General features: G+C 38.7%; 1 protein-coding gene across 5 annotated transcripts in view; it reads left to right on the plus strand.

The window, feature by feature from the left end:
- Positions 1-14,715, plus strand: part of mob2 (MOB kinase activator 2) — a 147,386-nt gene that overhangs the window by 111,058 nt on the left and 21,613 nt on the right. For 3 of the 5 annotated variants that reach the window (XM_033038918.1, XM_033038915.1, XM_033038916.1), the window contains 2 exons: positions 11,537-11,697; positions 13,176-13,269. In XM_033038918.1, coding sequence (XP_032894809.1) covers positions 11,537-11,697; positions 13,176-13,269 — 255 coding nt within the window. Of the gene's footprint in view, positions 1-3,150; positions 3,329-3,576; positions 3,678-11,536; positions 11,698-13,175; positions 13,270-14,715 lie in introns of those variants that run through there. The other 2 variants (XM_033038914.1, XM_033038917.1) reach the window with 2 other exon arrangements.

Consider the following 14,715-nt stretch of genomic DNA (forward strand, 5'->3'; position numbering starts at 1 on the left):
GGATAGTATGGTGCAACACAACTTCGGAATTAAACCGATTTACGGACTGGGTTATGGGTGGGGAGAGAAACTAAGCAGGTACATCAACACTTTTTGTTTTTTTTCCGTTTTTGTCTTTTTTATTTCTTTAGGTTTTTCCTATTTCTTTTACTTACTCACTCTTCGACTACACTCATTTGGTAGTTTAGGGGTTCTATTTTACACATTCACTCTCTCTTTCATTCCCTCTCTTTCTTGCTCTTTCTCTATTTCATCTTTGCTAAAATTAAAATTGAAGCTGTACAAGAAATGTATTATGTCATATGTTGCAGTGTATACTTTTATACACTGCTTCTAATAAAAATATTTTAAAAAAACAAAAAAACATTGCAATTACTGTCATGAGAATGGGCAAATAAACTAGAAAATGATGAAGAAAGGGGAGACACCAGCCCTAGTTACGTTTCACTCAAAACCCCATCTGTCTTTGTCATTCTAAACATTACAGGTCCACCAGTATTAGGAAAGGGTAGCAGAGTAGTGGAAGTTGCAAACTAAAGGCATTTGGTCTTCTGATTCTTTTGCTAATTGGGAAGAGTAATTTCCGTAAGATTTTATGCCTGGAAGGAGTTGAGGAATTGGATGGAATGTTAGACCTAGGTAATGGTGCGCTGGTAAAATTAGTTTAAAATATAGTGACGTTGAACAGATTAAATGATTGTCTGTGGTTTCACTATGATGTACTTTGTTACAAAAGCTTGAGGGATGAGGGTAGGGGATACATGTTGGGGAGGAGTTATTAGAATTCTTGCTGTATTGATGTAATAATGATGCAACTAAATGCTGCAAATACACTAAAGGCAAACAAAATCTATTAAATTCAAAGATCTTGTGGATCAGATCAAACAGTGGACGTGACTCCCTGAATCATTTTTAGTAACCCTGTCAACATACCTGCAAACCCTCGTGACATGTTGTCGCTACCCTTGTTGCAAAGTATTTATAATAGAGTAAGTTAATGACCATTTCTAAACTTGGGAGAGTAAAATAAGTGAAATTTAACGAAAAATCTGTATTGCAAGGTTGTTGCGTACTTAGGATTTAACCTATTATGTGGTCAGAAAATGTTGATATCTTCATGTCTCATCGTTATTGAATTGTTCATTCTTCAGTGATAAATTGGTCTTTCACTTCCTGCAATTGAAGATTAGGAAAAAAATCTGAGAGAATAATGTTCTGGATTCCAGTTCTTAATTGGTGTTCATTGACCCTTGCTAAATTGACCTTCTCACCTTAAACATATGTCCACTGGTTCTTGATTTTCCCCTACCCTGGATAAAAGGCTCTATGCATTCACCCTATCAATTCCCTTTATGATTTTATACACCTCTGTAAGATCACCCCATGGCTTCTTGTGCTCCAATTGCCAATGGAGGTAGTTGAGGCAGATCCTATAACAGTTTTTTTTTTAAACACTTGGTACATAGTTAGGAGAGGTTTTGAGGGATATGCGTCAAATGCTGAAAAATAGAACCAGCTGAGAAGGGGCATCTTAGTCGACATGAGCATGTTGGTCTGAAGGGCCTGTTGCATGTTATATGGACTCTGACATTATTTACATTTCTGCAAACAAATCAGCAATGAAGTACTTTTCCATTCCATGTTATAAAGTAAAATAGTGCAAGTACAATTGCAACTATAACAAAAAATAGGCACAAAGTGCTGGAGTAAACGGCCTGTCCCACTTTCCCAAGCTACTCACAAATTCTGCCTAGTTTTCCCCTTGATTCAAACTCCGAGAATGTCCGTAACGAGTCCGTAGGAAGTACTCGGGGCTATTTTTTTACTCGTGGACATTTCTCATCAGGCCGAAAAAACATCCCGACTTACCTGATGCCCCGACTACCTACGGCTGGCATAACGAGCCACTACGATATATCTACGGACTCCTGCAGCCTCCTACGGACTCGTTACGGACATTCTCCGAGTTTGAATCAAGGGGAAAACTCGGGAGAATTCGTGAGTAACTTGGAAAAGTGGGACAGGCTCTTAACTCAGCGGAACAGGCAGCATATAACTACTATATAATGTGGAAACAAGGAACTTCAGATACTGGTTCACAAAATAAAGACGCAAAGTGCTGGATAAAACATTATGCAAGATGTGCAATAAACATTATGCATTATGCAAAGTTCTGTATAAAATTATTTTTGTACCGTGGAATGGAAATGTAGTTTGTTACTGACTTCCATGTTTTTGTCTCTATGTAGGCGAAACAATTTTAAATACACAGGACTATGCTTGTAAAGGATGGTATGACCACTTTATTCATTTATTGTGGATAAGTTACGAATGGTTTAACCTCGGTGAAGCTAACAGCCCATAGTGTGCTTATGTTGAAGCCAAGAGCTCTCAAGTCGAAAAAGTTTGAGACAGATGACGCACATACTGGTGATGTGTTGTCACTTTTCTGAATCGTTCTTTTGTTTTTAGGTTAAAACTAGTTGTAATAGTTGGATTAATCTGATGGCTCCAAATTGAATTTATTTCAAGTGTTAACTATTTGATATAAGAAGTAAGTTTTCTTCAGTACATGTGAGAAGTTATTTCTTTTGATTCTAAAATATGGATATATGTGGTTAGATTAGTTAATTTATTCCTTGGTTGAATGCTGTAAACTATTTTAAACTTGCATTTTTTTAAATGCAAACTTGCCAGTGCAATAGAGAGAACATGCTGAATACAGGCCAATATAATATTTCACTGCAAGTAGCCAGCTTTGTTACAGTTGTCCCAGGCTGTTGTTTGTACATCTCACTGCAGATTGACATTAGCAAATAAAGCTTTTTTTCCTTTTGTGGATTCTAAAGTAGGAAGTACAAGAAAAAAGACTGAAAATTAGTGGGACTGAAAGAGTGAAAAATCCTTGCAGTGGAAGTAGCTTGTCTTAATCATGCTATCAGTAGCTTTGTGATGAGCATACTGATGCATCTTTTAAATTCTGTGCAGCTGTTTTCAGTGATACGCTCAAAGTTTTTCCCTCTTCATAGACACTCCCTAGATTTATGGCCTGAGCTGTTGATGAAATCAATGAACTGCTTGTCCTTTCATGCCAAATCCAGGCACCTCTTGTCTGATTGGTTGAAACCAAAGGTTGTTTGAAGCTCATTGCTGATGTGAATGTGGTTTAACTAGTTTGAGTTATAGAGAAACAAAGGAGGTTTGAAGACTGAGAAATTACTATGGTAGGAGATCATTTAAACCATAGTGAAGACGGGTCATTGCTTGGACAGCAGAAAACAGAATTGAATTACAAGATGGTGCTACAAGCCATGGGAAAAGTCCTAAGGTAGAAGACAAATTGTTTTTATGCCAAGTAGTTGTTGTATCTAAAAGTGGAAAATAATTTGCAGCAAAAAAATTGTTCTGAATTGTGGGTTAATTCATCTGTATTAGTCATGGACATTGCAACTGAAGTAAGAGAGACCAGAGATTGCAGATGCTGGAACCTTGAGCAAAAGAAAAAGGAGCTGAACAAGATATACCTATCCTGTAACATTTTGCACTCGTGCTCTCTCGTGCAGGCACCTCCTATCCAGCAACTAATTTGCAAACAATGTAAATTTTTGTGATGTGCATCAATAATTAGTACATCTTCAAAGTTTGCAGTAAAAGATGAAGGCGTTGTGCAACTGCTTGTAAGTTGTAGATTTTTTTTGTAACAAGCGTGGATTAGTCTCTTGAATTGTTCTCCTGGGTTATTCTTTGTATGCCTGTTATGAAGTAAGAGAAAACATTAAATGACGTGGTAGATGTTTAATTTTATCACTGAAGCGTTCATTGTAAGAGGTCAGTTAATGAAATCGTATTACCAGAGTTTTAAGGTTCTTGTGTACTTTAAAAATTAAACGGTTTAAACCTTGTGGTGTTACCTGCAACTATGTGACTTAATGCCTGAGTGGATTGTGTTAACAGCGTACAAAGGCTAACATTTGATTTCTAATACTCTGGAGAGTAACCAATAGACTGGAATTACTTTTCAGCTTGTTCATGGCACCCATATGTTACAATTAAAGAGAAACCACAACTTTCAGGACACCTCAAAGCACTCGCATCATTTGAGGTATTTTTGAAGCATTGACTCTGGCGTTAGTTTGAAATGAGGATTACGAGTTGTGGCAGATTTTATTTTTTTATTGCATGATTTTATTATGTCTTACCAGTTCAGAATATATTGTAATTCTGCACCTGTGCATAGTCAGAAGCACTCTTGCTTCTGCACCTAGATGTTATTGGCTTAAATCTCCCCTCCAGTGGAAAAATCTAAGCAGAGAAAACTGTAATACTGTGAAAAGGCTACACTGCCAAAGGTGACGTTTTTCAGATGAGGTTAAAACGGGACCTTGTCTGCTTTTCAGATTAGGTGATTCCATGACATTGTATTGAAGAGGAACACAGGAGATATCTCTCAAATCGGCAACATAGCAATGAATAACCTGATCATGGTTATATTGCTTTTTGTGGCCACCACACCTTTCATATATTACAACCAATAAAGCTATTTGAAGATCAGTCATTGTGGTAAAGTACGGGAAATTGACTATATAAATGCAAGTCTGTCCTTTATATTTACCGAAAAAAGGGCGATCAGTGTTTTCTTTGAGTAGAGGGAGGAACTGCAGATGCTAGTTTAAACCAACGACAGACTCAAAAGGTTGGAGTAACAGTGGGTCAGGCAGCATCTCTGGAGAAAAGGAATATGTGATGTTTCGAGTCAAGACCCTTCTTCAGACTGAGAGTCGGGAAAGGGGAACGAGATATAAATAGTACGGGACAAATGAATGCAAGACATGCATAAAGCAACGATAAACAAGGAAATGTGGAACCCACAATGGTCCATTGTTGGCTCTGGGATAGGTGATAACGAGTTATAGAGACAATGGAACTCAACAGGACGACAGCAAAACTAGTACGACATCTGGGGTGGGGGAAGGACGGAGAGAGAGGGGATGCAAGAGTTACTTGAAGTTAGAGAATTCAATATTTATACCTCTGGGTTGTATGCTGCCTAAGCGAAATATGAGCTGCTGTTCCTCCAGTTTACCTTTGGCCTCACTCTGACAATGGAGGATGCCCAGGTCAGAGAGGTCAGAATGGGAATGGTGTGGGTTAAAGTGTTTGGCAACCGAGAGTTCACGTAGACCGAGGCAGACTGAGCGAAGGCATTCAGCAAGACGATTGCCGAGGCTGTGCTTGGTCTCTCCGATATGCAGGAGTCCACACCTGAAACAGCAAATATAGTAGATGAGGTTGGAGGAGGTGCAAGTGAACTTCTGTCTCATCTGAAGGGATTGTTGGGGTCCCTGGAAAGAGTCGAGGGAGGAGGTATGGGGGACAGATATTGAATCTCCTTCGGTTGCAGGGGAAACTACTTGGGGAAGGGGTGGGTTGGGTGGGAAGGAATGAGTTAACCATGGAGTTGAAGGGAACGCGGTCTCTGCAGAAAGCAGAAAGGGAAGATGTGGCTAGTGAGTTTCAACTGGTTAGCTAAGTTGTGCTTTTGCTTCAAACCATTTTAGCAAGTATGAATCCTTTGATTTATGTTGCTCAAAAGTGTCAACCACAGATTTGTACAGAAAACATTGGTGGGCAGCTCAGTATTTATGAGGCAAAGGTAGTCAAAGCTGCTGGGGTAAGTATTGAAATTGCATATATTTTCTCACCAACCCCCTCCCAAAATCCTCGTCGTACCTGGAAACAATTTAAAATGTGTTCAATACAGTGAGTGTACAGGGTGCTTGACCTATGAATGATTGCATTCACTAAAACCTCAATCTCCATAAGTTGAGCTGCAGTATTTCACATTTTGTGCGAACATTTATCATCAATCTTTGAACAAGTGAAACATTACCAAATTTATTCAGAGCAGCTTTGACTAGTTTTACAATACATTTGCGTAGCATTAGTGTAGACGTATCATATTTCTGAGTAGTGACGCGAGTGCTTGTCAACTTTTCTATTTACATTTTGGCTCTGGTCATTGTTATTGCTAACAGTTGTGGTATTTCCATTAATAACATCACTGAACAGCTCAGAATAAGGTACATTCTGATAGAGGTGCTCTCCCTAAAAGGCTGTACAATGGTATAGTGGTAGAGCTGCTGCCTTGCAGCGCCCAGAGACCCTGGTTCGATCCTGACCACGGGTGCTGTCTGTACAGAGTTTGTACGTTCTCCCTGTGACCGCTTGGGTTTTCTCCAGGTGCTCCACTTTTCCTCCCACACTCCAAAGATGTACAGGTTTGTAGGTTCATTGGCTTTAGTAAATTGTCCCTAGTGTGTAGGATAGTGTTAATGTTGAGGTTGACTATGCTTTTCAAATGTGTTCCAAAGATCATTCATTAACTGGTGCTGGGGCTTGAATACAAATTTACTTCAATTGTATAACGAGTGCAGTATTGATGCTATCTCTCTGAAAGTGACTCATCAGTGGTCAAGGACATTAAAGGACAGCGGTCAGTTTCACACTAAAATGCTGTAAAGTATAATCAAATTCCATGCATTTTTTTAAACTGAATTTTAATGACACCAAGGGTGATTAAATACAATTCCAGCTCTTTCAACCCAGAACAAAGCTAATCAATTGTTGACTAAACATATTGGATCTTCCCAGCAGAAGTAATATAAAATGCTTTCCACAGTATTACATGGCAGCTTAGGAATGAGAAAAGGCACATGTATTGCACTTGCAAGCGGCCAAGATTAGACACTAGTAACATGACTCTTGAAGCTGTATGCCTTGCTACGTATTCTTCAATATTCTTGTGTCTTCTCCTGTGCACCCCTCTGCTCCAATCACATTTTTAAGGGTGCTGGTTGCACTTTAGGACTTGGTACTAAGCTGACATAATTTCATTTAGCCCATGTTTCAGAATAACATGATTCTATTACCCTCCACTGATGATTTCACAGTGCAAGATGCAACTGGCTGCGTTTTGAAAAGTAAAATTTGAGGACCTCAAATAGCCACTAATTCTAAACTGGAATTGTTCAGATCACTGATAAAACATGCAATTCTTGCACCACATTCCTTTTTTTAAAAACGAAATGCTTTCATGGAAATGAAAAATTTATGAAGTGTACCATGAGTTACCAAGTTCTTATTTGTGCACTAATGTTTAATCAGTAGTTTCATGAAAGGAGTTTCTGCAGAAATGTGAAATTGTCAGTCTCTTCCAGTGGTTGAATTTAATGGAGTCCCAAAGAAAGATGGAAAATGTTCCACTTAGATAAGGGAACATCTTTGCATGGAAGTAGAAAATGACTCTGGTCAGTGATTCTTTCCCAGAACAAACAAGTGAGAATTGTGGATACAATGAACTGCAGATGCTGGTTTTAAAAAAAGGCACAAAGTGCTGGAGTAACTCAGTGGGTCAGGCAACATCTCTGGAGCGCATGAATAGGTGAATTTTGATTTTTTTTCCACCTGCCCAGGTTTGATGAAAAGGGTATTTACCTGAAACATTAATTTTGTTTCTCTCTCCACAGATGCTGCCCGATCTGTTGTTTTAATTTAAATGATTTAATTTAGATTTTCCAACATTCCAATTTGAAACATCTATATTTATTTATGTGGTTTCAGTTTATCCATGCTTTTATACCAACTCTAATGTTGTAACATCACATTCAAGCCTTGGAAATATCAAGATGAGATTACCTATTAAGGGAAAGATTTTTGTGAGAATAGTGAGAAAACGGCTTCTGGCAGTATTGCTGTTATTTCCCTTGCATAAACTGAATAGCAAGCACAGTGTGCATTGCCAAGTGATGTTATTCCCAAAAATTCTGAAACCTGGTATGAACATCTGGACAATATCCATGATATCATACAATGGCAAGTGGAGAGTAATGAACATAAACTGTACATAAATGTTTCAGATTCATTAGTGCTTCACTTTGTGGTTGGAAACTAGAGCAAATACCTATTTGCCTACCATTGTGAGTTCGGGAGGATTTATTACTGAACTTCTGTTCCTCACACCACATTTTTTTTAAAGAATGATCTCTAGCTAAAGTACTGCACTTTGCTGCCAACAAGTTACCTGCTGTAGATGTTATGGACTGCAGATACCAGAATCTGGAACAACATTTTGCTGCAGACTCTCTGCAGGTCCAGCAGCATCTAAAGTGGGGGAGGGGGTGGCATGGCTAACGCAATTATTGGTTATTTATTTTTAAACCCTTCATCGACTAAAAGTGAAGGTAAGATGGGTAGTGTACAGAGGAGAGGGAATGGTGAGACGGGTGATTGGTTTACTGAAGAAGGGTGAAGAATGAAGGGGTGATTGAGCCAGTGGGGGGGTGGGGGGGAGAAGCAGTGACGGTGAAGTTGGGAGATATACACAAGCACAGGCGGAGCTTTGGCAGCCTGGAGTCGGGTGAGTTTCAGATTGTTCATATTACCCACCCAGTTGTTTCCACCTCCACCCCTCCCTCTCCCCCTCCCCGACCTGCACGATCTGGTGGTCACCTTTCACCCCTCTTAGTCCACTAGTCAGCCATTGCCTTTCTCTTACCACAGGCTTTCACCTTCTTCCCTCTCCTCCCTTAGACCTGATGCAGAGGCATCATTTTCACCTGAAACAGACAATTCCTTTGCTGCCACAGATACTGCTTGATTCACTGAGTCCCTCCAGCAGATTGTTTGTTACTCGCGTTTCATGCTGTAATAATCCACAGGATGAATGAGTGATTCATCAACATTTGTCACCTCCTTTCCAGAGTCTTCAGATCCTTGGTCATCAAGTTGCAGAATGTAGACGACACTTCTGTGCATCCACATTTGGAGACAGAGCTTCTGTTGTCCCTAGTGCACACAATTGTCCCCAACAAACAACTTTCACAGTGAGAATTTGTGAAATGTAGATAACTTTCCATATTTAAAGAGTCTCTGAGAAGGATTGTATCAATCAAGAAGTTTGCAGCTGGGGGGGGGGGGGGGGGGGGAGAGAATAAGGCCAAGTCTCCAGCCAATATCAACTACCTCAATTCAGAAATGGTGTAGAAGCGTCAGTTTTTTACTTCAAAGAATTGCTCAAGAAGAGCACTCAACATGTGACTTCAAGAGAGAGTTAGATTTAACTTAAGGCTAAAGGAATCAAGGGATATGGCGGAAAAGCAGGAATGGGGTACTGATTCTAGATGATCAGCCATGATATATTGAATGGTGGTGCTGGCTCGAAGGGCTGAATTTTTTTAAATTTTATTTTAATTTGTTTAATTTTTATAAAGGGCCGAATGGCCTACTCCTGCACCATTTTTTCTATGTTACTTTTGTTACTATTTACTTTCAAATGGGATGTCTTTTAAAAGAACACTTTAGGTCAACGGTGGTATTGAATTACTCAATTTAGTAACTGTTTCCTTGTGTTCAAAAGTTTGCTGTTGTCCCATGTTTATGTTTCTAAGTATGATGAACTCCTAATCATTCTTTTTGTGAGGATTAGATCTATTTGCTGATGTTGCCCCCAACATGTTCCCGATGTTGGGGGAAGTCCAGAACTAGGGGCCACAGTTTAAGAATAAGGGGTGAGCCATTTAGAACGGAGATGAGGAAACACTTTTTCACACAGAGAGTTGTGAGTCTGTGGAATTCTCATCCTCAGAGGGCGGAGCAGGCCAGTTCTCTGGATACTTTCAAGAGAGAGCTAGATGGGGCTCTTAAAGATATCAGGGAATGTGGGGAGAAGGCAGGAATGGGGTACTGATTGTAGATGATCCGCTGTGATCACATTGAATGGCTGTGCTGGTTCAAAGGGCCGAATGGCCTACTGTCCTATTGTCTTTGGATCTTGGGCAGTTCCTTCTCTCCATACTTTGCTCTTGCAATCACTGATATAAGTTAATCTTTATCTCATCTGGCCACAAGACCTTTTTCCAGAACTGTGGTTGCTCTTTTAAGTACTCCTTGGCAAACTTTAACCTGGCCATCCTATTTTTCCGGCTAATCAGTGGTTTGCATCTTGTAGTGTAACCTCTGTATTTCTGTTCATGAAGTCTGTTCATGCGGACAGTGGTCATTGACAAATCCACACCTGACTCCTGAAGAGTGTTTCTGATCTGTCGGACAGGTGTATGGGAATTTTTCTTTATTATAGAGAGAATTTTTCTGTCATCAGCTGTGGAGCTCTTCCTTGGCCTGCCAGTTCCTTTGTGATTAGTAAGCTCACCAGTGCTCTCTTTCTTCTTAATTATGTTCTAAACAGATGATTTTGGTAAGCCTAATGTTTGGCTGATGTCTCTAACAGTTTTATTCTTGTTTCTCACTCATTATGGCTTCCTTGACTAGCAATAAAAATTTCCAAAGGTGATGGAAAGACTGGCGGAACAATGGGGGGACGATGTATAAACACAGCTGTAATTTCTACATGGTGAAACCAAAATGTATAAAAATGGCCTTTAACAACATATGATTTTTTTCTATTACAAATCTCAAATTGTGGAGTACAGAGGCAAATAAATCAATGATGGATCTTTGTCCCAAACATAATGGAGGGCACTGTAGATTCAAATTCAAGCAATGTAAATTCAAATTTGTGGAGATTACAAAAAGTGGTGGACACTGGTTTTACAGGTATTGACCTCTCCACCATGGAGGAGATCTATCCTTTAAAGGTGCTGCCTCAAAGGCAGCCAGCATCAAGGAGCTACACCACCTTGGCCACACTCTTGATTGCACTCCTGCTGTTGAGAAGGTGACATAGGAAAACTGTAATGTTCAGGGACAGCTTCCTCCCAATATTCATCAAACTCTTGAACACTACAAACTGCAACCATACTGCAAACTTATTTGGTTGCATTAGGGACTTTAGGCTTTTGTTTTGCAGTAATCTTTTTTTAATTTATTGATTTATTTTGTGTTTGTTTGTTCAGTGTCAATGTGTACTGTGTATATACACCTGTTAAGCTGCTGCAATTAAGAATTTCATAGGTCCATTTTCGGTACATATAACAATTAAATACTCTTGAATCTTGAAATTAATTCTATTTTAGCCATTGAATTTAATTTCCATACTTATGAAGAGCTTGTCTGTGCCACAGACCAGTAGACCAAGATTATGTAACATAAACAGTTGAAAACAATTGTGCTTTATTGTTTGATGATCATGTGCTGATCCATAATTCATTAAGGAGGAAGGAACTAGTCTCGTACAAGTGTTATGCTCTAGTTTGCTGCTCGGTAGGCTTATCGTGAAGGAAGACATATCCATTTGGATATGGTTAAAACAGGAAATGGGGAGGGAGGGGTCAGCAGGTGTTGATGCACAATAATTATGTTTGGTATAGTCTGGGAATGGAATAGCTTCTTGGCATTGCTCCCCATTCCCATGCTCATTTTGCTTGTAATTTCATTGTCTTGCACAAAACTGCGTGGCATGCTGAATTCCCTATGTGATAGTTAATGAGAATGCCTGAGACTAATAAGTAAATGGTACACAATGTTTAATTAAACAGTATCCAAAAAAAACTTTCAATTAATCTGATGTTGCTTCTTTTAGGAAGTCCAAGACCAAGCCAAATGGTAAAAAAACAGTAACGGAGGAGAAGAAATTGTACCTGGAGCCTGAATACACCAAAGCCAGAATAACAGATTTCAACTTTAAAGAACTGGTGACATTGCCACGTGAAATTGACCTAAATGAATGGCTCGCCAGCAATAGTAAGTTCCTGTTGTTCATATAGGTATAATAGCCAGTACATTTAAAAAATCTTATTTCCATATTAATTTCTGAAGACTGTTGTGATAGCTGGTGTGGAGTATGAATTACAATGGGCCCAATGGGACTGTCCCACTTAGGCGATTTTTCAGGCGACTGGAATGGCGACTGTCAGAGTGGAACACACACACACACACACACACACACACACACACACACACACAAACCCCCACACACACGAACCCCCACACACACGAACACACACACAAACACATCGCTTCTTTCACCAGCCCATCATGCAGGTAAATTTTCGTGCCGTATTTTGGGGTAAAAAATAGCATCTTCATTGCCGGGAAATACGGTAGTTTTTGTGCAGGCAAACTCCCGTTCTCTCTGCTAATTTGTTGAATACGCTAATCTCAAATAACCCAGCTGGCTTTTATATCTTGTGGTTGGATAGAAGAAAAATAATAAAATGCTTCCACATTTGAGTGTGTCCCTGGGGTTATCATTGCATTGTCTGGTGACAATATGTATTATGGTCAAGTAATTGTGGCATTCGTTGTCCCAGTAACTTCATATACGGGCACCAGTTAAGAATTATACTTTCTGAGGAAGAAAATTGGCAAGAAAAAATGTTCTTGTGAGCAAATTATAATATGAGCCACGCATTCTTAATTATCTCAAGTTTCAATGCTGAAGGCCCTTCCAGCCAGTGCCAACTTTTGTCTGTCTAAAATTGCCTCTCCCTTCACTTACTAGGTTTGCATTTTGTTTTGTTTTGTTTCTAATCAAAATTGTACGTGCTAATTAGATGTAGAATATCCTGACCATATAAGGAATGCAAGGAGGAATTTTCGTAGAGGCTGTATTCAGTTATTATTTTTGAGTTAAGTGATTACAAAATCATTATTGTCTAAATTTTATTTTTTTTTTTTTTTTTTTTTATTTATTTATTAGAAGTAGACATATTATACAATGTAATTACATATTATAGTAGAAAAAAAACTTTTCATATACATCAGTCATACATTATTAAAATTTTCCATTATCAATTACTTCTGCTTCTAGTATTTTTATTTTTTATAGAAAGCGAGAAAAAGAGAGGGTAGAAAGTTACAAATAAAAAAGAAAGCAAAAAAAAAAAACACAACAGAAAAACAAGGGAGGTGGAATGGGTTACCTGTGATACATCAATGGAGATAGGTTCGTAGGTTATAAAGTATAGAGTATAGTTTTTCATCTGTTCCTGAGTTCAAGTTTAATTTTAGTTTGCTTGTCACTATTGCCATATGTTGTTCATTGAAAATATTTTGATAATAGCACATTAATATGGTTTGAGCAATTTAAAACTTTTCATCACTCGCGTGATATGCGTTTAATGGAATTACCATACGAGATGTTCTGAATGTTACTGCTGTACAATGTCTAACATAAATGCTGCTGTATATAATGTTATCTTTTCTCCCCAAAATTTTAGCAACAACTTTCTTCAATCACATAAACCTTCAGTACAGCACCATCTCGGAGTTCTGCACTGGAGATACGTGTCAAACGATGACTGTGTGCAACACGTAAGTATAATTTGGTTCATGGGACAGGTTGTAAATATTAAAGTTATACATTTGTTGTTGTCGATACTCATATCACAAATTTCAGGGATATTCATTTTATGTCAAGTGTTTCCCTTCAGATTTTCTTTAATACGTACATTATTGTTTCATATTTTTGCAATACTATGCTGATATATTGAACAGATGACGGTGGACCCCAACATTATCATGGGACTAATCAAAAATAATGTATCTTTAATGTTTACCAAGGTCCTCCAAACTAATGGAATTAATTATCATAACTATAAAAAAAAGTTATGATGAAGAATGTATTGATACCATTGAATCGTGATGGGACAGGAGGAGGCTATTTGATCTGTCAAGTCAATGCTGGGTTCATGTGGAGCTATTCTATCAATCTCATTCCTCCATTCCTTTATCGAAGTCATGAAAACTTTTATTTCTCGTGCCTATCCAATTCACTTTAAAAGGGCACTGATTATTTCTGTTTCCCCCATTTCCTACAGGCAGTGAATTCAACATCGGCTAATGAGAACAACATCCCTCTCTCTACCTTCCTAGCCAGTCGTGATCTTGTAAATTTCTATCAAACTTCTCCAACAATCTTTGCTCCAAGGGGAATAACTCCTGCTTTTACAGCTCTAACCTTAGAGCTGAAATATCTTATCCATGGAACGTTAACCCTCGGTAAATTGCATATAAATATATAATTTCTTACAATTCATTGGCATCAATAATTGGTAAAATTGAGATACAGAATAAAAATTGTTGCAGATCCTTGTAAATCCAAATGCAATGTTGGAAATATTATGTAGGTCAGGCAGCATCAATGGAAAGAGAAACGGAGTTCATGTTTCAGATTGAAAATCCTTGATCAGAACTGGGAAAGTGAGAAAATAGTTTTAAATTGTAAAGAGGGTAAGGTTATGATGCAGGGAATATCTCTGATAGGATGCGGCCAGCCTGGTAATCCTGATTTGTTTATAGCGCTGTCTTCTTAGTTAATTAGGTAATCAAGAGAAATTGTGAGGAAAGTGACATTTTAAAGGGCCTTTCCGACTTGGCGATTTTTTTCGGCGATTGCCGGCGTCATCAGTGTCGTCAAAAGATTTTGAACATTTCAAAATCTAGCGGCAACAAAAAAAATGTTGCGACACTTGGAAAAAACACTGCGTGTCAATACGTCATCACGCCGCAAATTTTTCGGTGGCCTGATACGTCAGTCAATGATGCCGGCAGTCGCCGAAAAAAAATCACCAAGTGGGACAGGCCCTTAAAGCTGTGGAAATGCATGTGAAAGAAATCACTGAAATGGAAACTCAAAAGGAGAAGGAGTAACTCAGCAGGACGGGCAGCCTCTCTGGAGAGAAGGAATGGGTTACATTTTTGGTCGAGACCCTTCTTCAGATCTATCTTTGGTTTAAACCAGCATCTGCAGTTCCTTTT

Source organism: Amblyraja radiata, chromosome 20 (assembly GCF_010909765.2).
Source record: "Amblyraja radiata isolate CabotCenter1 chromosome 20, sAmbRad1.1.pri, whole genome shotgun sequence".
NCBI lineage: Eukaryota > Metazoa > Chordata > Chondrichthyes > Rajiformes > Rajidae > Amblyraja > Amblyraja radiata.